This window comes from Thermobia domestica, chromosome 2 (genome assembly GCF_964235325.1).
Source record: "Thermobia domestica chromosome 2, izTheDome1.hap1.1, whole genome shotgun sequence".
NCBI lineage: Eukaryota > Metazoa > Arthropoda > Insecta > Zygentoma > Lepismatidae > Thermobia > Thermobia domestica.
This window is the reverse complement of record NC_137455.1, coordinates 330,768,478-330,795,210: the sequence shown is the minus strand read 5'-3', so window position 1 is coordinate 330,795,210 and position 26,733 is coordinate 330,768,478. Positions and strand designations below refer to the sequence as shown.

Genomic DNA, 26,733 nt, shown 5'->3' with positions numbered 1-26,733 from the left:
AAAAATGAAAAGCATAATAAGATTTGTTGGGTATTTTCTTCGTACAGAGGGACAGCAAACAAGTGTTATGTATGTCACCAAAAACAGCACACTGTACAAAGAGACCAAAATGTAATTAGAAACTTCACGTATGTCTTTCAACTGTATGCATTTCTTTATTACTGTAAAAACAAGAGGAAATTGTAACAAGAAATTACACATAAGTGTTACCAATGGCACATATATGTTTACTGCTTTTATTATTATTATTATTATTTATTGAACTTACTAGCAGGATTGGCTAGCTTAAACTAATTATTTTATTTTTCTCAAGAAAATACTCTCAGGGTTTAACATTACATTTAAAAATTTTCTTACATGGGTACCTGAAAAGTTGATAAGGATATAATTTTAAATTTTACGAGTAATTTACCAATTATTCTCCATTGTCTGTAGTGCAAACTGCGCAATACATACTTGAAATAGCCAGAAACTTATTCCGTTCGATTGTGTGTACGTGAGTTATATTTGGAACTGCAGTCGGGAGAAAATATCAAATGACTATAAGAACGACATGTCTAACACGGGATGTACTTGAACCTGAACCCATAAAGTGAGAGTGATGTATATATTTCCTGAAAGCTGGGTCAAGGTAAGATCAAAACTGGTTACCAAAATTGGGGAGGTCTCAAGCATCCCGCTTGAGGGCAGCGCGTTAGTCATTTTTATTAACACCTTTAAGCGTGTTTTGAAGTCCGGCTCAACCTCGAAAACTCTGAAACGGTGGGACAAATATGAAAACAGAAAAACATGTCTGTCATCATTTCAAAAGTATAACGTATCAAAGTAAAATAAATTGTCCCAGGGTCTCCCGCAGGGTCCCAGACGGGGTCCAACTCATTTTTTTTTTTAAATGGAAAGGGGGGTCAACTTGCATATCGTATGAAAGTTGGTGTTAAATAAAATAAGATAAATCAAGTCGCGACTCTCTACGATAAGTCTGTGCAAAATAGCGGTGGGTCAAAATATCAACACAATCTTCATTGCAAAGTCCATGGCCACTCGTATAGATCTGAAACGGTGGAATAGGTGTAGAAACAAAAACGCGGGTATGCCATTATTTCAATTCAAAAGTATAATGATTCAAAGTGAAAACACATGTTCCAGGGTCGCAAACGGGGTCCAAGATGGGGTCCAACTCAAAATGTTGAAATGGAAAGGGGTTCAAATTGAGTATCGTATGAAAGCTTATGTTAGGTGAAAGAAGAGAAAACAAGTCTTGACTCTTGATGAAAAAGTCTATTGCCACTCCTATTAATCTGAAGCGATGAGACAGGTGCAAAAACAAAACAAAACGACAAAATCTAGAATGTATCAAAGGAAATGACTCTTGCCACTTTGCAATGCTTAGTCGAGACTTATCCAGGCAATGCTTATCGATAGTCGAGACTTATCCAATGTCCAATTCTGTATCATTCAACACGAGCTTTCACATGATGTGGTTATTTACCCCTCTTGGCACTTGAAACTTTAAAGTTGGACCCCGTCTGGGATCCTGCAGTTGAAACTGGGATATTTCTTTTTTCCTTTGATACATTCTAGTTTTTGTTTTGTTTTGTTTTTACACCTGTCTCGCCGTTTTAGACTGATAGGAGTGGCAAAAGACATCATTAAGGGTCGAGACTTCTTTCCTCTTCTTTCACTTAACATAAGCTTCCATACGATACTCAATTTGAACCCCTTCCTATTTCAACATTTTGAGTTTGACCCCGTCTAGGACCCTGGATTTTTTTTTTTAACTGAATCATTATAGTTTTGAAATAATGACATATCGGTGTTTTTGTTTCTACACCTATTCCACCGTTTCAGATACACACGAGTGGCCATAGATTTTGCAATGATGATTGTGTTGATATTTTGAATCACCGCTATTTTGCACAGGCTTATCGTAAAAAGTCGCGACTTGATTTATCTTATTTTATTTAACACCAATTTTCATACGATATGCAAGTTGACTTCCCTTTCCATTTAAAAGTTTTGAGTTGGACCCCGTCTGGGACCCTGCGGGGGACCCTGGGACAATTTATTTTACTCTGATACGTTGTACTTTTGAAATGATGGCAGACATGTTTTTCTACTGTCATATCTGTCTCACCGTTTCAGATTTTTCGGGGTTACAGCGGACTTTTAAAACACGCTTAAATGTGCTAATAAAAATGAGTAACGTGCTGCCCTCAAGCGGAATGCTTGAGACCTCCCCAATTTTGGTAACCGGTTTTGATCTTACCTTGACCCAAGCTTTCAGGAAATATATACATCACCTCCACTTTATGGGTTCAGGTTCAAGTACATCCTGTGTAAGATGAACGTAGGCTACTCGACTTCGGTTTCTCGGCGTACGACAGGTGTTGCTTCTGCAAGGTTACGCGTCATTAACTGACAGAATCTGCCTTCACTTGGTTGTTGGAGACAAACCTAACAATTAGGAGCAGTTAACTATATGGGCTATTACGTAAATTTCGTATTCTGCAAGTGTTGTGAAACTGTGAATATTTCATAGAATACTAATTCAGGAAAATGTAATGCGCAATTATATAAAATATAGTATATGCTGCTCATCGTTATTTTGTAAATTTTTAGTTGCCAGTCTTTTGGTTTAATTCAGTATTAAATTCCTTTGAAATACTGTGTCAGGGTGTCTACTAAAATTCCAAAATGAAATTTCGTGACTTTTTCTTTCCCAAACCATAAAATTTAGTCACATTCTCAAGAGCCAATTTGGATGCGAATTAGGCCGAATTTTCATGCATGCGATAGAAGCGTGCTTTGCTTGCTATTTGGTAGCGTCTAAAGCCGACCATAGGCATTTTTGCTGGTGAGTTTCGATGCATTATAGAACAAAATTTTCCAGTCTATACTTATATTTGTACAGATAAAAAAAAATTCGTGACGCAAAAGCTAAATTTCGTGACTTTTTCTTGACTTTCAAGACCGTTTTTTCTGATTCCGTAACTTTTTTTTATGACTTTCGTGGCCGATAGACATCCTTACGTGGTCACAGACTATATTGCTAAAAATAACGAAATAACAGAGAAGAGAGTATACTAGTTACAGTATCACGTTAGCAGCGACACGTTCTGATTAATATAAAAAGGCTTTTTGAGCGGTAATAGATAAGTAAATACTTACAAAATCAATATTTAGTGTCAAGAATAGATGAAACGGGAAATACGTAGTTCCTTTTGTTGGATTTTTAGGTGTGTTTGAACTTATTCTTAATACTATGGGAATAATGTTTTTTCTCTCTCTCCCTTTCCTTCTTAAGATTTTGATTTACCATCAAAAATTAAAACGAGGAATTTTGAGTTTCGTCAGATCATTATGTATTATATGTCGTATTGTTTTATTATTAAAATGTATCCATATCCTGAAAACTAAAAAGATGCAATTAATGTCAAACGTGCCTTACTATTGTGCTGCCAAAATGTCTTGAGCCGTGGCAAAAATGCGAACTAAAGCTCACACCCTCACACACCCACGCGTTGAGCCAATAAGGGTTCAGCTGTTGCTAAGCGAGAGAAAGCGAGTGAAATTCCTTCAGCCGATAGCAGCGCTTGCAACGGAAGACTAGGGATCAAGTCAATGTGGCATTAGTATAGTTATGCATTATGTGGGCATTTCATATATACCCGCTACAATATGGATGGGGTGTATATGGTTCTATCGAAAAGGAAAGAAACCTTTGGGTAGTCGAAGAACGTGAATGGGTACATACAGAACAGGGAAAATGTGTAAGAACAATCCTGAATGAATTGGCTTTACACAGGATAGAACCTAATGGTATGGCTCTGTTTCTGCAGCAATGGATCTGTGTTTCTTAACCTAAGAGTTAAATAGTTACTTGACACTGAGGATTATGATAGTGAAAAAATTCTTTAAGACGTCAGACAGTCGTCACTTTTAGGCCAAAGGACATATGAGTAACGAAAGTAATTTATTATAAAATAATTGGTGGAATGAAGATGTGAGAGAACACTTAAGAACACCGAGAAAACCCATGGACACAATACTGTCCAATACAATTTCACTTGACTTCACGTGGGATCGAGCAAGGGACCTCTCGTACTAGAAGCGACTGCTATACTACTCAAAAACCATACCCTCACAGTCTCGAAGTTACTCGTGATTCAGTTTATGTGGAACATGTACTTTCTGTGCAAATGACCTTTGCTTCCTCAATACAAGAAAATTTGAGTTTGTATCTCATATACTAACTCTTGTTTCCATTTCATAACCCTTGGTACCTCACAGATGTTAATTCCAACCAAACAAATCACTTGATGTGACAATATAATTCAAAACAATAGTAACTGGAAATTAGAAATAATTCTCTTTTTTAATTTATGAAATAAGTATAACACACTACTAAATCATCCACAGCGTTTCTATAAATGGAACCTGCGCGACGCATTAACTGAAATTTTCAACGCAACGGATTTAATATCATAAATTTTCTGTATTTCTGAAACGCATTTTTAATATCTGAAATACGGTTGTCATCAAAAGGGGGGTTCACTAACACAATATCTTTCCTCGAAATTCAGAAATCGAGACAGTTCTTTTGAGAACATATTTCTATGAAATAAAAAATAATGTCTTTTATTTCATATTACAGTAAGCTGCGATCAAATGGGCTCACAAACTTCAAAGTTTTTATGTAAATGAATACTCATTTTTACTGGCGATTATACAAATGAACGAAATAATTACGCCAAAATACCAGACCGTTAGGCTCGAATTCCGATCCTATCCTTGCCTTACACTTTGACCAAGAAAGGATGATTGAAATCATAGTATAATTTTCTCAATTAACGAAAAAATTATTTAAAACCTAAATTTTAACAAAATAACCCGTAGTCTAAAGCAGAAAATATACTTTTTGTGTTTCCCCAATTCTGTTTATCTAGAACAAGAGCATTCCTAGGTATATAAGTAAGAGTTTTCTTCAATTCGTTGAATAAAAGCGGTACCAAATAGTGATGTCAACCGATTCGGCTTGAGCCCTGAGCCACCGACTCAGTTCCCAGTTCGGCTCAGGTGAGCCACCTCCAGCTCGGTTCGACTTTTCAGGTGAGTCACTGGCTCGAGACGGCTGGTTCGGCTCAGCTCAGGTGAGCCATCAGCTCGAACCGGCTCCATTGGGGTGAGCCATCGGCTCCGCTCGGTTCGGCCCAGCTGAGCTGAGAGCTCGAGCCGGCTCGGCAGGGTGAGCTGTTGATTCTTCTCACTTCTCGGCTCGGTTCGATGGTGACTGAGCCGTTTCTTATCTGTATTTATATATATATATATATATATATATATATATATATATATATATATATATATATATATATATATATATATATATATATATGTGTGTGTGTGTGTGTGTGTGTGTGTGTGTTTCAGCATGAGTCTGAAACACTTGGAGAAATTTTAACCAAATGTCCTACACATATTACTTACAGTCTGGAAAAGAGTACTGTTGGAAAAAGTCCCCCTAGCTAGTGATGTCAAAAGCTCGGCTCGACTGGAATGAGCCGTTGGCTTGGTTCGGCTCGGCTCAGGTCAGCCATCAGCTCGAGCCGGCTCGGTTGGGGTGAAGTGTTGGCTCGGCTCACTTCTCGGTTTGGCTCGGTGGTGACTGAGCCGTGAGCCGAGCCGTTGACAATACTAGTACGAACTGTGTTTCATTTACTACCAGATACATGATACATAATAGCTGATACATTAAATAAATGCCAACTGATCCTTTATTTGTAAAACTAATACTTACTATGCTGAAACATAAAACTCTACTCGTTGCTGCACAAATCTTTTTATGTCCTTTCTGAAATAAAATCGAGAAAAGACACGACATTAGTCACAGAAGCTTCAATATTAATCATCTTCAATTTTCTCGATATATACAATCCTAATTTAATAATTTTTAACTTAAATTTACACATATTTAGAAGAATGCTTATTAACTATAAATTTGGTTAATGAACTTTTATTTTAAGGAAAGGTTCAGAATTTAACGACATTCAAAACCTCATTTTTTCTCATGAACACACGAGACTGACTGAATGTGGGAAGGCAATTTACCCTCAAATCTTTACGACTAAGTTTGAACCATACATTGAAATACTCGCATCGTACGAAATTTTCAGTTTAATGTTTTGTTGGCCAACTGGTGTATACCACAGTCCAATAGGGATGTCGCGAAAGTTTATGCCATCAGAAATTCTCAAGTCTACGTTTCATACGACACATTTTATTTTCACCACGTAATCGTTTATTCTTTTAAAATCAAGGATTTCTAACGGAAATTGTAGACTTTCACTCAGGAGGCCCCTGCATGTACTCTAACTACTTTAAATTCATGATTAGTTTATTATGTATTTATTTATTTATTTATTTAAAGAGTGGATCAAGTTTCGAATAATACAACACACATTCCTCACGAATAAAAAAAATCGGGATTGTTTTACAAAAATTTCTAAAGACCCTAAGATACCTGTAAAAAAAAGCCGTACGCAAGAAACCTTTTGAGTTATCAAAATACAGGTAAGAAGATAAAAGAATATTTTCGAACCATATACGTAGTGCGCACCAAAATTACCATTTGGCATAGTTCAAAAAGTAACAAGGTTAGATTAATGTAATTTACATATGAATTAAGTTTAGGCTTTTTAAGGCTTTAGTGTGGAAAAATTCAAGCTTCTATGTTCGTTTTCAACAAATTGAAGGAAAGCCTCTTTGGTACTGATCTGAAATTATGCATTTCATCGTAGAGTTGTGTAAAAAGTATCGATAATCATCGCCAGTTGAATGATGTTTGTGGGGACATTGTCCTTTATGTCTGTACTGTGCGGAAGTGGTGCCTGGATTTACCAAGAGGGGATCAACTGAAGATCTGCCAAGGTCCAAAAGACCAATTTGTGTAACCACCGCATAAAATATTGCTATATTCCTCCTGTTGAGGCCTTGGTCATGGAGAACAGGACATTAACTGTTAAGGACATCTGTAACTTTACAAGATTCTCTCATTGCATCGTGGAAAAAAATTGACAAGACTACCTGAAGTCCAAGGTCGGTTTACGTTAGGTCTTTCGACAGCTGGATGAAGAGAAGAACGGCTACAGGGTAAAACGAAGGTATTTTACAAGCTTAAAAACATCGCAGTGGTCCCTCATCCATTTTACTCTCAAGAACTATAAATGAAAGATTCATTGCGAGGCAGACATTTGAGTTGAGTCCAGAAGTCATTTTCGAATGTCGCCAACATATCCTTCATAAAGACTTCTCGAACGTTTTTGGTAGTAAGTTACCACGACTGCAATGGTGTGTAGATGTGACGGGAACTGTGTTGGAAAGTGAGAAAAATATAAATTCATAAACTGAAAACTGTGGGAGTTACGGGGCAACAGTAATTAATTTCACTATGAATCTCGTGTATAGTGCAAAAATGGTCAAAAAACAAACCTTAGGAAACTCTTCGTCGTATTTTAATCATCTTAGATTCATGGTTTGAAAGCTGTTATCTTCGGAATAAATCAGGCTTTCAAATGACACCGTGTATATATATATATATATATATATATATATATATATATATATATATATATATATATACACACACACACACACACACACACACACACACACACACACACACACACACACACACATATATATATATATATATATATATATATATATATATATATATATATATATATACACGTCATGAATCCATAAATTCGGAAGTCTATTTTTACATTTGGGTACTTCTATGGGGTCCGCAGTTTTTGGCGTATGTACAAAAGGCACCTCGGAAAATACTACGTGTCATATTTGCTAAGGGACGCTATACGATACATATTTGTAAATAAAAATAGTACTAACCTTGTAGTACAGAAAGTAAATTTTCATTAAACAGTCTCCGTAGTCTCTGCTACTTTCATAAGTAACTTCTTGAATTCCTACGCTAAATCCATTGTAGATCCTCCAATCTAAAAACCATCGCCAAAAACGTCGATATATCGCGTGCGTTCAGTAAAGGTATCGTTAGTCAAAGAAATACATAAATAATAACACTAAGATCGAGAAGCACTTATTCAGACATTATCAATGACAATGAGTCTGTTGAAGTCAAGAATTAGTTGACGAAACTGTTACATATCAATATTTTAATATACACATTGTGCTTTTCTCAGAGGCTGTGAGTTATGTCTATCTTGAATTACTAAAGCAAAGGTAACATGAACCAGCATAAAGGTGAAATAATAACAAAACATGGATATATTGCCATCCACAAGTTAGCATGACTTAGGATTGAACCTGTAACCGTTTGTAATTGAGGTGGGCGCTTTATCAATGAGCTACCGTAGTCCCTCCCTAAACACAAGTCTTCCTCTCTCTCTCTCTCTCATTTTTTCCATCATAGTATCAGTTCTATGATGTAAAATATAATTTCTTAGAAGTTTCAACTTGTGTATTTTGACGAATTCCACAAAATACTATCTTTAATATTTTGACTGTAAAAACCGATATTTTCTCTGAGCTGCTTTCTCAGGCTATAGGAACTGTTGTAAAGAAAATTCATGTGAGGGAACCTTCCCGTTTCTTTCTGTCATCTATATGTAAGAAATCTTTACTTATTACTTTCAATTAATATTATCTAAGATTTCGGCCGTACGTTTGTATTCAACATCAGCGGCTATGAACGACAGGACCAACGATTAAAGTAAATCTGGACCACTATTCAGCTTTTTATCCAAATACTGCACTACCAGCAGGAATTAAATCTATGCAACGAACATACAATTAATACTTTTATCATCCACAGAAGTAATACATGCAAATGTGCTCCTGCATAGTTGTATTACTTAAAACGGTAAGGTAATTTAAATACTGCATGGTACCTTGCTCAAGACTACAAATTCAATCCTAAATTACTAATACTGCTTAAAAATAATAATACAATTAAAATGTACCTGAACCTTTATGAATACTTACTGGAAAAGAAACAATGCGATGAATCCAATCGTGATTAAGAGCTGTGACAACAAGATCAAATATACCTTCCTCACAAAAGCAGCTCTAATTTTCTTGTCACTAAATGACGAACCAAACATATCGCAGGATTCCTTATCATTGTCTACTTGACTGTCATTATTGGAATTAACGGAATACGTCATTGGAGGAAACCCACTGGTCACATCTCTCACAGGAGCAATCTATGAAGAAAGGAAACGAAATGAATCAGCCGTGGAAACATGGCTACACTGATGCGCAGACAAATTGCACAATAAGCTACATCGACAAAAGAATTTGTTATATATTTTTTAAAATACTTTGAATGAATAAGAGAATCTGACTAAAGCATTAACTATACATTACAAGCAGTACGATTGTCACTGTTAAGAGTTAGGTGCATTACTATTACGACAAATCAAAGAAAGTAGCTACAATCTGCTACATAACAGGGTGTATTTTCATAAACAGTAATAAATAAATAATATATTCTAGTAGAATAAAAACTATCACCTGCATCAGATTGGGAACCAGTGTCACATTTTTTCGACCCCACAAAAAATATTTTTCTCGAAAACTACGGATCGGACTTCACCCTCAAGCATGTCATTTCATTCAGCTCGATGTGATCCATCGATTTGTAATGTACCATTACAGTCAAGGTAATGAAATTTTTGTTTGGGGGGACCCAATACTTTTTTTTAACGTACCGCGTACTGTAAAATTTTCAACACATAATTTTCGGTCTATGTATTAAATTCATTTGTTCTTTACTCAAACGAAAATTAATGTGGGAGCTTCGGCATAATCTAGGAAGAATTATATTTCGGGGAATAATTTCTTTATTTATATATTATTTCATTATAAACTCTGTATATGGGCATTTCAAATGGATGATTATTGAAATTATACATTTTAATGCGATACAAAAACATAGGTCAGCAATTGGACAGAAATTTTTTAGATTGTCCACCAATCTGATATTTGTTAGAATAATTTAAACCCTCTTCGTCCCTCTGAGATGACCATATCCTCCCAAAATCCGGTTTCATCCAGTTTTTACTATTTTTCATTCGCTTTGTATTTTCCGCCACCAAAATCCCTTTGCTCTGATTGGAACTATATTTTCAGCCTTAGTATTAAGGCGCGCCTTCACATTATTCTACTTGGAACGAGCTTGAAGCCAGACCACGCTAATTCCACTTTCAAAAATTTTGGATTTTGGACGGAAAAAGCATTATTGTCAAGGTAAAATTAGTTCCGATTAAGAAATAAATAGTGAGGGAGCTTGTGAGTGTCTCAATTCAGTGGAATTTCATCTGAAAACAGTCAGAAAAACGGTCAGAAAATATATATTGTACGTAGTTTATGATTTTTTTTTTTAACATGGTAGTATTTGAGTTAAATTTCATTATGTCAGTGTAAGTTGGCATAGGGACTTTAATTTATTCCTAAATTAATCACAGCTTCCAACGCATCATGTGTTAAAAAAAAAATAAATAAATAAAATAAAATAAAAAGGGTTCTTTTCCCCTCAGGAAAGGGACCTATCTTTCTTTTCCTTAATAGTTTCAATATGTCCCTCCCGGGCCATTAATATAAGTCTGCAATTGGAAAAAATGAATTAGTTTGATAGAAGGGCCATTCGGCTCTGACTATTCTTTCTTTTCAGTTCCCGAGTCGGTTTAGAATGGGGTAATGTTAGTGATTTGTTTGATTTACATATAGTTAATCTGTGTGATAATATGGATTAATATGTCTAGTGATATGCGTTGGCATGTGTAACCCTTTTTTTTTAGTTGATGTTTGATATAGCATATATATGTGTGATTTAGTATGGTAGCAGTGATGCGTGTGTGTGTGTGCATGTAAAATTAATTTATTTAAGGACAGTGTACTGTTGTTGGATTATTCATCTCTTTTGGTCGGTTCAAATAAGTAAATTAGACCGTAATGCAAATTTATAGTAATTCTGTACCGTTATTCCATAGCATACTACTAGTTAACCGATAATAGAGTACAAAGCGTGTTTAGTAGTGCAAAGTTTGTTTTCATACCACCAAGGCCATCTCCTGTCGGGCGAAGAACTACTCGCCGCTAGTGTTTTGTTCCTCCGAAACTTAAGAATCTAGTCAACTCGAAAATTACCCTTTTTTTTAAATAAAACTGAAGAGGGGTCGTGACTGGAAGTTGTCGCTATATATACGGTTATTAGATTCGTTTGTTGTTTCTCTCCGGAAGTCCCATATTAATTAACCAATAACGAAATATACATATAACCAACATAAAATTTCGAAATTCATTTATCTTATTTATAATCTCCTAAATTATCCGACTGGAGATTGAGTTTTAAAGTTGGATTGACTCCCACTTGCTACAATTTTATTTACAGATTGATATGTCTCATCTTCTAATTTTAAACTTTAACAAAAATTAAAAGAGTTAATCATGTTTTGGGGGGGAGGAATTAAAATATATATATAAAAAAATTAACATAAATGAAAGTGAATGATTGTGAAATTTATTTCCTTACGCTCTCCCACCAGAAATCGAACTGTAACCACGTCCTAGGCCATCCAGGAGGGCTATCATGATTTTGGACTATATCTCATTAACCATACCGTGTCTTGTCATCTTTCTAGTGTCATAATAGATGGCGCGGTTATAGTACAGGATTAATTTTTAGGTTTACAAAACGCTGGTTTCTCTCGAAAACTACGCACGAACATTTACGATCACCGATATTATTGGTTCTATCGATTAGTATGTGCCTCATCTTTGGACATTTTTTAAAATATATTATTATTATTATTATTATTACTTTACTGTTCAAACTAGTTGGCGTAACAACCCATGTTATGGGCCTAAGCCTATTCCAGCGCCATCTGTTAGTGTCCAGCTGAATTACGTCCAGCCTAGCGGCGAGCACGTGGTCATCGCGCTGCGACACCCTGTACCCAACAGGCGCATCAGGAGCTTTCTACACCTAGTGGCACGTGATTCCCCAGTTTGCTTCACGACGATGGTGGACGCCGAAAATTGGGAAGTACTGGCCGGGAATCGAATCCGGAGCCACACGGAGGTGATTCCTACGCTTTAACCATTAGGCTGCGGTGTCCCCATTTTTTTACTTTTAAAAACTAATAGTATTTGGAGAAATAATGGCGTAATGTTATAGTTTCAGCAATTTGTAATTGACTTAACCAGAAACACTGTAAGGTACATATGTATAATGAATGTTTTGGTTATATTTTATTATTCTCAACTACAATTATATCAAAGGTAATATGACAGCATACATAACTTATTATATTTGTAAGTCACCGTATTTACCGAAAACTTCACCCTTTCGTAAAACATACTCCCTGCCGCATTAGGGACCAACAAAAAATGAAATCTTTCAGTTTTACGTCCCACGGTTATACCAGCTACTCTAAAGGAGACGGTGATAATGAGAAATGAATGAAATGGTGGAATGAAGAATGCGGGAGGAAGCGGAAGAACCCAGAGAAAACACACGCATACTGTCCACCACAAAGATCTTTTGGCGGGAGCTGGTATCGAACCAGAGACCCTATGCACCAGAGGTGAACGCTCTACTACTGAGCCATCGCTGCCCATAGCGGAAAGAAGTTTCAAATCTATTTTTAAAGTCATTTTATTCACCTTTGCACTATTCTTACAAGCACTATTGTGTCACTGACTGTTTGTGGAAACATGAGGAAGCAGACCTTTGGTGGACATGGTCCCAGGTTCGATTCCAGTGGGAGCGCATTACCGTGGTTCGGATTCCACCTTAAAGTGTAGGTCCATGTCTCATATAGTCCGGGTGCTGAAAATGGACACTAAACTTCAATAAACAAACGGTGAACACCAGAGAATTCAATCACTAGAATAGAAAAATAGAAAATCTACCACCAGTGAACAGAAAATTATTGTAAATTACGACAATGATGTTATCTCCGCATACAAATTCATCTTCATATATAAGCTTGAACATATATATATGCCACTTCCACCACTAATTACTGCTGCCATCTGTTATACAAGAATGCAATTAACTCTTACGTAGATCAGTAGTCTGCAACTTGCTTAATTCTTATGCCGTTCCGTTCATGATTAAAACTCACCTGGGCCTTTTTCTAAGGAGTATGTGTATATTAGGGGAGGGGGGTCAATTATCTTTAGTTTCTTTGGAGTAAAATTGTTAAAATGTTTATTTTTACTAAAAAAACATAGGTTTTTTTTTGTTTTTTTTTTTTAAATCATGAACAGAACACCATAAGAATTAAGCAACCGACAGACTACTGATCTACGTAAGAGTTAATTGCATTATTGTGCAACAGATGGCAGCAGTAAGTAGTGGTGGAATTGGTATATATGTGTTCAAGCTTACAATACGTGGTTGGATTTTACCTCATTTTTACCCCATTACTCTTGTTGGATTGTAACCCTAAACAACAGTGTTATTTCAACACGTTGAAGAAAGGCATAAGTATCATTAAAATCGAATAAGTTTTGTAGAACAGACTTACAGACAGTTATGGTAGAACAGACGGACAGATAAATGTGATCGAGTAAAATGGTGGAAAACATGTTACGTTTGTTTCAATAATCTTTATCAATAATAATATTACTAGTTACCAACAGTATTCGTCACAAAAGCAAGGAACCAAACATGCTAAAATAACACCAAAATAGAAATAACACCACGCAGATACCAAGAAATACACAAATCAGTACTTATAATACACAAATTATTTATTAAAACAATTTTATTTTTAATTTAACGTTCCATGTTCCAGGATTTTGCTTCGAAGATGAGAAAGAACAGAAATAGTGGAACTGGAAAACTGACAGACCCAAGAAAGTCAATGCACAGTGTTTGTCCACTAACGTGGGTTTTCTCGGGATCCTTCAGTTTCCTCCCACCAATTCACAGCAGAATAGTCATACAGTATATTACATACGGTAAGACGGAGTTACTTTGCACATTAGGGGTTACTTTGCACAAAATATGAAAATTTCACAGTCCTCTATCGGCAAAACCATGAACACAAAAGGAAGTTTCTACTGGCACTGTAAGATAGAACATCTAACTGTATCTTGGCTATAATGTTGGCGGTTAACATCAGTTCTAATTACCGAGAGGGCTCATTGTTGTAGAGGTATGGAAAGCAGTCACTGTAAAGGCCGCCAAAATTTGAAAGATATCACATACGAGATTTTCCGTCAAAGTTAAGTCAGTTTCGTAGAATACTACTGTGTATAATGGAACTTCGATGCAATAGTTGAAATTGAAATGTGAAACATTTTAAAGTCATAAAAAAGTAAAACTGGGAGAAGGCAGTTTCAGTCTCTACTCGGGGTTAGTTTGCACCAGTCCAAAATACCGCTTAGATAGGAAATATTTACTACTGGAATCTCCTGCATTCTAAATTTAGGTAAATTTTCTATTTAGGAAGATGCTGGAATGAATTTCTTGTTGAAAAATAAATTATGAACAGTGACGGATCCAGAAAAGTAGTTTGAGTGAGCTTTCTTCGTTTTTTTCTTTTTTTAGAAATGACTATTTTTTTTGGGGGGGGGGAAGGGGGACTTCAGCTTATACGCATAGGAATGACTAACATTAGATTTTTTAAAAAAGAAATCATGCAAATTGGGTGGGTTTCAGTCTGAAAGTCCCAAATCCCGTAAATCTCCCACTAAGTACGGTCAAGATGATATTCTTGGACATAAGGAACAACCAAGGCAAATCAGTTCACGGGGATTTTTTCTGTTCCTGAGTTGGCATTTTTGTGGGACATATGCTATACTATTAGAATGCGGTTCTTGTGCCGGTAGCAGAGAATACATAATTTTCTTTACAAATATCGATAATTCAAACTAAGTACTAATACCAGTAGCATCATTCTAATATCAATATTTGTAGACTGCATGCAGTTTTGTGTTGAAAGTAAAATGTATAAATACTGAAGGGAAAACATTGCACAGAAACGTTATGTTCGTATGTCGAACATACTTTTCTGTATGAACTTGCACTAATGTTTTCCTTATATATCTAGCTATTATATGTTTAAAATACAGTGTTCTAAATCATTACGTTTGTAAGTTACATGCGATTTTCTTTAAAATGGCTTAAATCTTGTGCAAAGTAACCCCGTCTTACGGTAATACTCATACAGCCAAAGATAGTACAAAGCAAGAAGCAGTTAAGTGTTTGAAATTAGAAGCAAAGAAATTAATGGAACTGATGTAAATATTAAAGTGCGAGGTATCTGATGGGCTACCGCAAATTGCTGTGTGGTCATTGCTATTGTGTTTACTTGGCACTGTTATTCGAAGGCGCTGATGCAAGAGCAGGCACGGATAACGTTCTGTTATGCACGGTTGCCAGAAAATTAAAGCAGTGCGTTAGGAGATAATCCCTTTCGTTTGTTTCACTATTGTATACGATTTTGTGACTCGACGAGGAGAACGGAAATTATTTAGATAAGAAAAAAAGAGTACTCATATTGTGATAAATAAATATCATCTCATAATGTGGATAGATAGAAGTGCAAGTACAATCTGGGCAAAAGACTTCTAGGTTTCCAGAAAAGGATATTCTTACGATAGTTGTGGAGAGTGTCTTTTAAAGTATTATGAAGTAATACGTAAGAAAAATCCCCACATGAAAAATTATCAGGTTCTCGTACAAATTTAATAACGTTCAGTTAACCCATTTTTATTTTTCTTGAGAAGTTTATGTGCATACAAGAAATCTTACGTAAAATCAGTACTTCTGGCAACACTACAATATGGCTAACCTACTTCCCAGTGGGATCACAATTCTGCGATCTGTACAAAAATAACGAAATACACTGACGAATTCAGTTCTGTATTGCAACATATAGAAGAAGCAATTGGATATTGAAGAAAAGGTGAAGTAACATCAAACCATACACAAAGTCAAGTTATTTTAGTATCTAACCATACACAAAGTCAAGTTATTTAAGTATCTAACCATACGCAGTCAAGTTATTTAAGTATCTAATATCTATAGTTCATAACAGCAAGTCTCACCAAAATCCAATTATCCTCAGATTCAGAAGAAATTGCAGGATCTGTAAGTGAAGTGAACCAGTAAATTAAATCAAATTCTTAGTATTTCCAAAGCTAAAAGACTTACTCCTGCTGGGCTTCCATATCCAAACCCAGGTGCGCCTGGCTGCCGAATCCCAACTACCGGTTGAGGCGAGTTACCAACTGTATCATACGCGGGTGGAGGGATGGCGAATCCATAATGCTGAGGACTAGATCCCGAAGTAGGCTCCTCTTCGTGCTTTGCGTAAGCTATTGATGACGACATTGTGGTTCTGTAACAGGTATAATAAATATAATTCAATGAAAGGAGTTCTTAAATGAATAAAACTTATTTACACATAAAATACTCAATTTTACAAAGCTACTTCCTCTACTGAAGATCGTGAAAAGTGGAAGAAACATTTCCAGGCCCAAATCTAAAAACTGAAAAAACTCATTAGTCCCAGGACCTGCCAAAAGGAAAATACTTAATAACAATAACACTTTCTCTATTATATAACTAACGACTATCTAAAATATGATATTAAGTTCGTTTCGTTAGCTTCATGAACTATAATTAATACGTATGGGCTACAGTTCTATCATACTGATATCACAAACTTATAATTGTATTACATATCGAAAATTCATCACATTTGTATTTCTCAACTGTATGTAATGTCAAGAGTTAAGTTGAAATGAGATATTTTGCCAATCATATGCTTTGAAACTCAGTAATTTAATTTCATTGGTATAATTCCGCAACGGTCTCCTGTAGAGAGGATACATATACCAAGCAGTTTATGTAGTTATAATAAAACATTAAACTTATTTCAAATCGCTTATAAAACTGTCACCAATATTTTACCAGCTTGCTTACACGATGGGATTTATTTTGTCACCGCAAGAGTTACAAATGAAATGAAATCTTTGAGTTCTACGATTATGCCGGTTAGGCTAAAGGAGACTGTGATGATGAGTGATGAACGAAATGGTGGAATGAAGAAAGTAGGAGGAAACGGAAGAACCCCGAGAAAAACCCACGTACACGTTGTTTGTCCACCACAAAGTTCACTTGGGGGGGGCTGGCATCGAACCCGGGACCCCAAGCACCAGAGGTGAACGCTCTACCACTGAGCCACCGCGGCCCCCACGCAAGAGTTAGAGTCAGCAGTTGAGTAAAACTGAGAATTGTAGCACTAAGACGCGTGCTTTTTACAGCCAATTTTAATTAGCAATATCATACCCTAATTAACTTATCGACCTCATGTGTATTTTCTGTAAGGTAGTGTTCTAGAATAGTGGCCTGCATTTCCATTGACCTTTGATGAAGAAATGAACCAACCTGGCTATTAATCCGCTTTCACTCGCTATCGCTTACTCGCCACTATTATATGAGTTGAGCATGAAGCTTTGATAAAAAGAACCGAACTGGCTACTAACCCACCTTCCCTTATGTATGCGGGCCAACATCCTAGAATCTTTCCTTCATGTAGTTACAAAACAAACCTTTTCCCATGTCGAAAATTTAATTTCACAGCACCATGCTGAAGTATCTCTTACTTACAAATTATGAGAGATCCCCCCCCCCCTCCTGTAATTATGAGGGTCTTTTTGATAAAGAAAGAGATTACATCTGGGCATAAAACTTCAAAACCAATTAGATTCAGGAGAGTCAATTTTGATTTATACAAATTCATATACGTGTTAAAAAATATCTTAAGACTTCACGTTTGTGTAATGCTCTCTCTCTCTCTCTGCACTGAAATACCAGTTGTCGATTGCAGTTTTCGGATCAAAGTCGTTAAGTGAAGGGTCATTGATGGAAATTATCAGTAAATCATCCAGTGTGTCGGGGGCGCGGTGGCTCAGTGGTAGAGCGTTCACCTCCGGTGCTTGGAGTACCTGATCTAATGTTGATCTAATTTTTGTAGTATATAAGAAAGCTAGGAAATGAAGGAATCAGATGAACTGTTAAAAATTTTCTTAATGTTAAAACATATTGATTTAATTTTTTATTTTTTTTTTTTAAAAAGTTAATAATTACATACTTATGAATATTAAAATTTGTTTTCTCTCGTATTACTTTTGCCAAACTCTTCTCTTCCTTAAGTCCAATAAAGAACTACCAATAAAAGATTTCCGCGCACTCGAGTTGAGGGAAGTGGCCGTAGCGTAGTAGCTAACGCTCTCGCCTTCGGTGCGAGCCGTCCCGGGTTCGATTCCCGGTGGGGGCACTCGGTCGGAAAAGTGTAACACGCTTTTTCAGGCCAGCCACCCTGAATGAGGTTTTCCTGGGTTTTCCTCATTCACACCAGGCAAATGCCGGGGTGGTACCTAACTTATAGGTCCCAGGCCGCTTCCTTCCTTCTTCTTCCCCGGATAGTGTGCTCTCTCAAACGTGACGGGCCAAATGGCCTTAGAGCCCAAAAATCTAAAAATCCTAAATCCTAATAGAGTTGAGGGAAAGATGTTAATACAGGGTGTCTAAGACATTGAGTTTAGGAACTGCAGTATGCCGTATTTCTAGTATCACTTTTTTTTAAATTAACATTCCAATATAAAAATCAAAACTTACAACACTTTTTTTTTCGCCCCATTGTAAGCATTTAATCTGCATTATAGAAAGTGGCGAAAGGAAAAAAAAAAAAAAAAAAAAGAACGGTTTCAAAGTGAAAAATAAGGGGGAAAAAAGAACGATTTCAAAGTGAAAAATAAGGGGGAAAAAAGAACGATTTCAAAGTGAAAAATTATAGTTAAGTGTACATATGTTGGTCATTTATCCACTAGAAATGTGTTTGACATTCACACTTATTGCATAACTACAGTAGAAGGCCTGCTTTAAGTTTTTTTTTTAATGGAATAGGCTCACTATGTATGTAATACAGTCAATAAAACTAATCTGGTCTACTTACCTTTGGCTTGAAAAGTTATCAAATAAAAAGCACACTTAACTTTGGTTGAAACTTAAATTTACAAAATTTAATTGTTAATTCAGTTTTTAGAATTCTGAAATTCCAATATTTCTAGTATGTAAAACGAAATCCAGTATAATTCAATGACTTCCACTACAGTAGACACCTTGTGATATCTTGATTCGAACTTAGTACTCAGCGCCTAACATAATGACTTTTTAATTTAACTTGCGCCCAAACGTCACGTACCGGATATTTATGCCTCTGAAAATGGACAGATTGCGCCGATGAATTTTTTAACTTACGTAATACTTAAACATAACCCGCGCCTCATCCAGAAAGGTAAGCAGGTGTTTGTGATGTATCGCCGGACTACACAAAAATCGAAAAAGAAAATAACAAAATGTAGTGCATTTGGTTAAATTAGGTTACATTATGTTAGTTTGATTTATAAGACAGTCATCTTCAAAACATAGATGTGTACCCTTTTACAACTTAAAGTAGAAAAATTATCGGGTTAAGTTCCAAAATTGGGCGTCCGTTTCCAGCAAAATTTTTAAAATTTACAGGAAAGATATTGATAATTTGATCGTTTGTGTGCGTGATAATATATAAGGGTCTCTAAAAATCTGTTTAATTTTTTATGTACGAGGTTTGTCCGGAAAATACGTATAAAAGGTGAATAAGAACTTTATTTTACAATTATTCAGGTATTACAATATGGTCTCCTTCAAAGCACTCTCCCTTAGACAAGATACACTTCTGCCAACGCCGTTTCCACTGTTGATAACATTGCTGAAAGTCTTCAGTTGGGATGATGTTCAGTTGACGTCGTTTCTGCTTTGATGGCTTCCACATCTCCCAAGTGCCGCCCCCGAAGCACCATTTTGCATTTTGGGAGCAGGAAGAAGTCACAAGGGGCTAAATCGGGTGAGTTGATTTTTAGTTTAGCGTCGCTTTCAGCAGCGAGGCTATATGAGACGTGAACCTACTGATTAACGTGGAATCCGAACCACATGAGCTCCCGCCGGGAATCGAACTAAATCGGGTGAATAAGGCGGGTGGTCTGTCACGGTGATTGAGCTTCGGGCCAAAAACTCACGCACAACGAGCGACGTGTGAGCTGGTGCATTGTCGTGATGAAGGATCCACCTGCCCCCTTGTGCCAAATCCGGTCGAACTCGGGTCACACGAGCTCTGAGACGTCTCAAAACTTCCACGTAAAACTGTCCGTTCACACACTGTCCGGGAGGGACAAATTCCTTGTGAACAATGCCCCTAGAATCAAAGAAAACAATCAACATTGTCTTCACATTGGATCTTGCTTTTCGCGACTTTTTTGTTCTCGGTTCTCCTGGTAGCTTCCATTCCTTGCTTTGAGATTTGAGCTCCACATCGAATACGTAAAACCAGTCTCGTCTCCAGTGATGACTCGGTTGAGAAAGTCCTCTCTTTCCTCTGCTTCCAACCAATCCTCACAGCACTCAACCCTCTTTGCTTTCTGTTCTGGAGTCAAGAGCTTTGGTACGATATTCTAACACAATTTCTTCGTTTCAAGTTTTTGTGTCAGAATTTCGTGAACGATTGTTTTGGGAATTGACAGCTCGTCAGCAATCATTCTGACTGTCAATCTACGGTCTTTAAGAACACAAGTCCGAATTCGTTCAACATTTCCATCAGAACTCGATGCAGACGGGCGTCCTGGACGAGGGTCTCCTTTCATGTCTTCTCGGCCTTCCCGAAACCTTTCTAACCACTTGTTCACGGTTGGTTCCTTCAGAGAATTGTTGGTACACTTGTTTCAAACACTCAAAAATCTCACGGACATTCTTACCTAGCTTTGCAAGAAACTTGATGTTGATGCGCTCTTCCTCAATCAGAGAGAGCTCCATGCCGACGGCAGGTGAAACAGGGTAACTTTCAACAAGCAGCCATACACTCCTACCGAAACGCAGAGCGCTCTGACTCGAACTGAGCGTTGATGGGATTGGCTACAGCAGTAGTGCCACCTGGCGGTGACTGCAACCTGTAAAATAAAGTTCTTATCCAACTTTTATAGTATTTTACGGACAAACCTCGTATAAGAGGTTATGAACATGGGACTATACGCCGAGCGGAGGGAACTACTTGACGCAAGGTACCCAAACTGTTGCATTGTGGGTGAGTAACGAGCATTTATGTTATCAACATGACGAATGTACAAGGACAATGAACTAACAGTTTTAACATTTGTGAAGCAATACGTTTATAACGAGCAAAATCTTTTAAAAGTCAGTGAACAGCACGGATTAATGAACCTAATAACAAATTGCAGAAAATGTGGAAAGGATATAACTGCGAAAAAACGTGGCGAAAGCGGAGGCCCAACTTCGGAATAAATGCCAAATTATTATTTGCGTATAAATACGGTGTTCGGATGTATAACATGAAAGTTATAGTGCAGAAAACATGAACGAACCTGTGCTAGGTGGCCTCTGAAAAGCACGAATGCTATCTAACCGAGTCAGGGCAGGGCGCAGCCGGTGAGAAACAGGGCGTGTCCAAAATAAGCAGGCGCTTCGGCAATGGTGGGAATACGCGTAAGTGAAGGTAGAAACAACAGGTGGGTTTGGCAATGATACGAGTTTCAATAGCATTTACCATGGCTTCACACTAGTAAGGCTATACTTGTAAACATAAAATACAGTTTCTGCACACGGTGAAGAAATACACCGCCGTAGTCGCCATCTAGCAGATTAGGTTATACATTCCTTATTTTTATATTACTCTACAATTCTAATGTTACAACCTAGATATAAACGCGCCATTTTCCGTTACTAAATCGTAAGAAGTGTACCTCTCCGTCAAATCTCTCTTTCGCATTGCATTTCTTTATAGCAGGGCATATGCACTACATGAGGAGCTCCATTATTTCTTGCATATTTACTTCAGGAGAGTTCAGTATAAACACAGTGTGGACGTATGGCATAAAAACTACTGCATAAAAGACGAACCAACTTGTGCAAGATGACTAATAAAAAGCCCGAACTATCCAACCGAGTTAGAAGAAGAGCCTAATAGTGGGTCCCGAGCGGCAGTGAGAGGTAGCGTTCTTTGCGAGCAGGCGCGTCAGCGATGGGGTATGCACATAAACGAGGATGGTGGAAGAGCACACTTACACATACAATACCTTCACTAACGCTTAAAATTCATTTCAATATGCTGTGCACTGGCAGTAATTAGGCCTACTTATATTCACACTCTCATTCCTTCACGAAAAATGTTTCACATCGTACTTTTACCCACAAAGTTTCTATTTGGTAGAGCAGTCTGTTCGAGTGAACCCTCAAAACAACTTTCTTAACTTTGACTACTCCTCTCACCTGAATTTCACTCACTTCGTCAGAAACCAAAATAAATTCTACAATTCACTCGGAAATTTTCTAAAATTGGTCCGGCGATACATCACTTAACCCGCGCTGCAATCATATTCTAAGAATTGAGAGTATGGCCATTGTTACAGACTAGTAAACACGTCATCACTGAACTTACATTTTTCTGAATTAGCAATAAATAAAATAAATAAATTTTACGTCTCATGGTTATGCCGGCTAGGCTAAAGGAGACGGTAATGGTAAGAAATAAACGAAATGGTGAAAAAAAGAAGGTAAATGCTTAAAGTAATGGAGGGACAACACTAACGGAGACAGAAAATAAAGCGGGCTACGGGCCTTTAACCCGCCTTCACTCGCTCAGCAATACTATCTGAATTAAATGTTATTAACCTAACCTAACCGGATATCGCAAAAAAAAAAAAAAAGTGTTAAAAACCTGGCCGCCCAAAGCTAAACAATAGCCTAGTGAGAGGGAGGAAACGAGAAATTCCCGAGAAAACTCACGCACACGTTGTTTGTTATTCATTAGAAAAAAGTGGTTACTTGTACCTTCCGAAATTATACACTCAAATGTATAAGTAACTGTGGCTATAATTCTTCGTAACTTCTTTAAGTGTCATATAACATAAACCAAACCAAACTATATCCTCCTGATGCAGCATATATACAGTTGTATATAAATAATATCTTCAAATGCATATATTCCATGTAACATTCCATGTTAGTATGGATATTCTATTCCAAGTATTGGAAAACCTTTGCTTTACCTTTTCTACTATTTAATTCACTGTATTTCGACCTCACTTTTCCTGCAATTGATTAAACAGGAATTTCCTTATACCTCTTCCTCCAAAGAGTGGACTATGGACATTAGATAATATTAGCAACACCGTCTGATCGTCATCCAAGATTGTTTATACAGCCTCAGCTGTTTCAAAAAGTCCTTCACACAATACTTACGTGAGGACAAGAAAATAATGAACGAGAAATCTATTCAACGAGGGAAACACCTGGGTCAATCCAAACTAGAGATTCAAAATTCTGCGTACTGAACTTAAAGCAAAAACTGGATTCAGTTTTTCTATATGGATCCAGAGTTTGTACAAGGCCGAAAAAATTTATGGGAGTTTTTAATTTGCTCATTTTATGACGAGAACAGAACCCAAGGAACCCCTGCGGGCAGAGGTGAAAGTGAATGTGTAAAGGTAGAGGAACGCATGACGTCATGCCATCCCCCGTGCATATCCATGCCCATTGTAATTTTTTAGAAACTGTGGGGCGCCACAGATATTTTTTTTTTTTTTTGGAAGTGAGGGGACGACATTCTTCGCATTCTCCTGCCTGTGGGGCTTCTAACCCGTTTCTACTCCTACTGCTACCATATCTTCTGCCCCTCCTTCAACTGCTACTTTTACTGGATCTCAGGGGCGGATCCAAGGGGGGTTTAGGGACGATCGCCCTTGCCCCAAAAGAGCAAGCTTTCTTATTTTATATATATATATATATATATATATATATATATATATATATATATATATATATATATATATATATATATATATATATATATATATATATATATATATATATATATATATATATATATATATAAAATCCATCCCAAAGTTTGGAGCCCTTAAAAGTAGCAGTAAAATAACCCACCGCCCCCCTCCAGAAGTCGGACCTGGATCCGTCCCATGCTGGATCTGTGAAGTAAAACTGCACGAAAATATGCACTAAATCGACAATATTGACTTTCGAATGTGAACGTTAGATTATGAAATGAAAACTAGGGCATATTCCGTAAGATTTACGTCAATGATGTGCAAAATCTGTTTTAACTTGCAGCAATAGATGTAAAACCCTACTATTATAATCCAGCTTTTCAAAATTTATTTATGCTGTTAGATTAGATTAGATTTATTGATCATTCTCTGGACCATGTTACATGTACGTTTGTACAAAATGATATAGAACTCGTCAGTACATACTGTAATTTCGATACAATATTTAAAAGAAACACAATGCTCTTGTGTTCAACAACTTCTGAAAATAGGTATACAGAGAGAAAGAGAGAGAGAGAGAGAGAGAGAAAGTGCCCCAAATGTGGAATACCATTTTGTTTTTAACTATATTGTACATGTGATGCTCGTTATTACTTTTATATATACTATACATAAGTACTATATATATATATATAAGTAGTTTGGGACATTGATCTATGCAGGATATCCGGTGTGATAACACTGATTTATCAATGTATTTCCGCTGTTGTTATACACTATGTTATAGACGCCCTATGTTTTTGATATCAATGTTTTCCGGATGTTGATAATGATAAACGTTAATTGGATATAGTGGAAGGGGGTGAGTATTATGATGTTAATAAGTAGAAAATTATAAATGGGAACAGGATGTAGTAGAAAAGGAGCGAATATCATATAAATGATAATAAGTTTTATAGAAGATAGATGCCGGAAAACGCGACGCGGCGCGGGGGGTGTGGGCACAGGGGCGCGAACGGAAAATATCCGCGAGCGAGGGTGCAAGCGCGTGACGTCATTGAAAATTTTTCTTTAAATATTACTGTTAAAATTTGAGTGTATAGTTTTGTCAGCCATGGACAAGCATCAGTTGGTTGAAGAACTTGTTGAGAAGCGAAAGTCTGACGATGAGAATGATACATCTTGTAAAAAGAAAGCAAAGATAGAAGACCATCCAGATTCTCCCGATTCATCATTTAATGAAACGTTGTTAGAATGATATGCAAATAATGTAGAAGTTTCTCCATGCTTATCATCAGATAGTGAAGAAACAAATGATTTATCCGATGACAATGTGTACGAGTTTTCGGAGAATCAATTGGATTCTGAAGCGGAATCACACGAAGCCGTGGTATCAAATGTGGATACGTCGGCACCATCAACTGCTGCATCGGAATTAGCTTTGAATTGTGAATGTAGTGATAACCAGGTGGATGTAAACTGTATTAGGGATTGTATTGTGAAATGGATTCCCGATGGTTATGTGATATGTTACGCATGTTATTGGAATGAAACATTTCACTGGACTCACGAATGTTTTTATTATGAGGATGACATTTTAGGTATACGTGCATGGTCTGTGTTGATGACTCCTCGTGTACAAGATGAATTGTTTTATATTTACGGATTAACTCATGCTATTGGTCCATTAACAAGATACTATTTTAATATATCATATGGTGAACTGACGGTTGATATGAATGCACGAGAAGATCTCGATTCATATTACTTGAAAAGACAGATTTAATACTGACAGTGAATGTGATTGAACTGTGTTAAGAAAATGTCTTGTGAAAATAGTATATGTGTATTTTGTAGTGATGATCAAATTAGCGAACAATGCGTTTTGAAAACTATAAACGTATACTTACTCTTTAATCCAATTGTAGTGAATCCTGAGAACGTTGGTGATTTTGCAGTACAGTATTTATCCAATGAAATAACTCTTATTGATTTGTTTGAAGTGTTTGAAGAAAGACATAATGAAATCTCAAGTATAAACTTTATACGAAAAACGCGTGAATGTTTAAAGAACACTGAATTTGTTGGAAAAATTATTCCATTTTTATTGCAACGTAAGCATGAAATTTCACCATGTGCTAATGAATACATTATTGACATACAAGGTTTTAAGATTTCAAATCATGAATTTATTATTCGTGACTTGTTTAACTGCATGCGATGATACAGTAAATTTGCATTGCTTAATAAAATCGCGAGTAGAATATAATTTGCTACCGTTAGGTTGTCAAAAACAAATTGATTGGTTAACATTACACTTACATGGACTAAGTTGGAATGATAAATGCGGTTATACTGTATCACACATACGTAACCTTGTATATCAGCTTTGTAAACAAGATACAACCTTTTATTGCAAAGGTGCAGAAAAATCAGTTTGGATTAAAAAGATTTTTGCATTAGATAATGATATTGATTTAGAAAGTAAACAATGCCCATCATTAAACACATTGCATGCGAACGTATTTAATGATTTGTGTTCATTTCATGAACAAAATATTAAACTTGAGAAAAATCACGATATGCATTTCGTAATGCACAACAATTGCTTTTGGTGGAAACATGTAAGATCAACGTCATTAACTAATGCATTTGCAAGAATGTATTTTTTTGTTGTAAATAAAAACACAAGATTTAAAATTGTAAATAAAACATTTTATTAATCTAATCTACTTGTTTTTCTTTTTAATATTTTGGTTACATGGTTAAATACAATTTTATCATTTTGTTTAAGATTATTTTTATTGAATAAATTTAAACATGCTTCAAAACTTT

At 36.4% G+C, this 26,733-nt stretch overlaps 1 protein-coding gene across 2 annotated transcripts; it reads right to left on the bottom strand.

Annotated features, from left to right (window-relative positions):
* LOC145678696 (protein lifeguard 2-like) lies at positions 1-23,562 on the bottom strand (the record flags this gene model as incomplete). Of its 2 annotated transcripts, none has more annotated exon segments than XM_081749106.1 (5): positions 1-91; positions 5,795-5,848; positions 9,022-9,242; positions 16,211-16,397; positions 23,354-23,562. In XM_081749106.1, coding segments are annotated over 4 exon segments (546 nt in total), but the record flags the coding sequence as incomplete, so codon positions are not given.
* Positions 23,563-26,733: the final 3,171 nt, after the last annotated feature.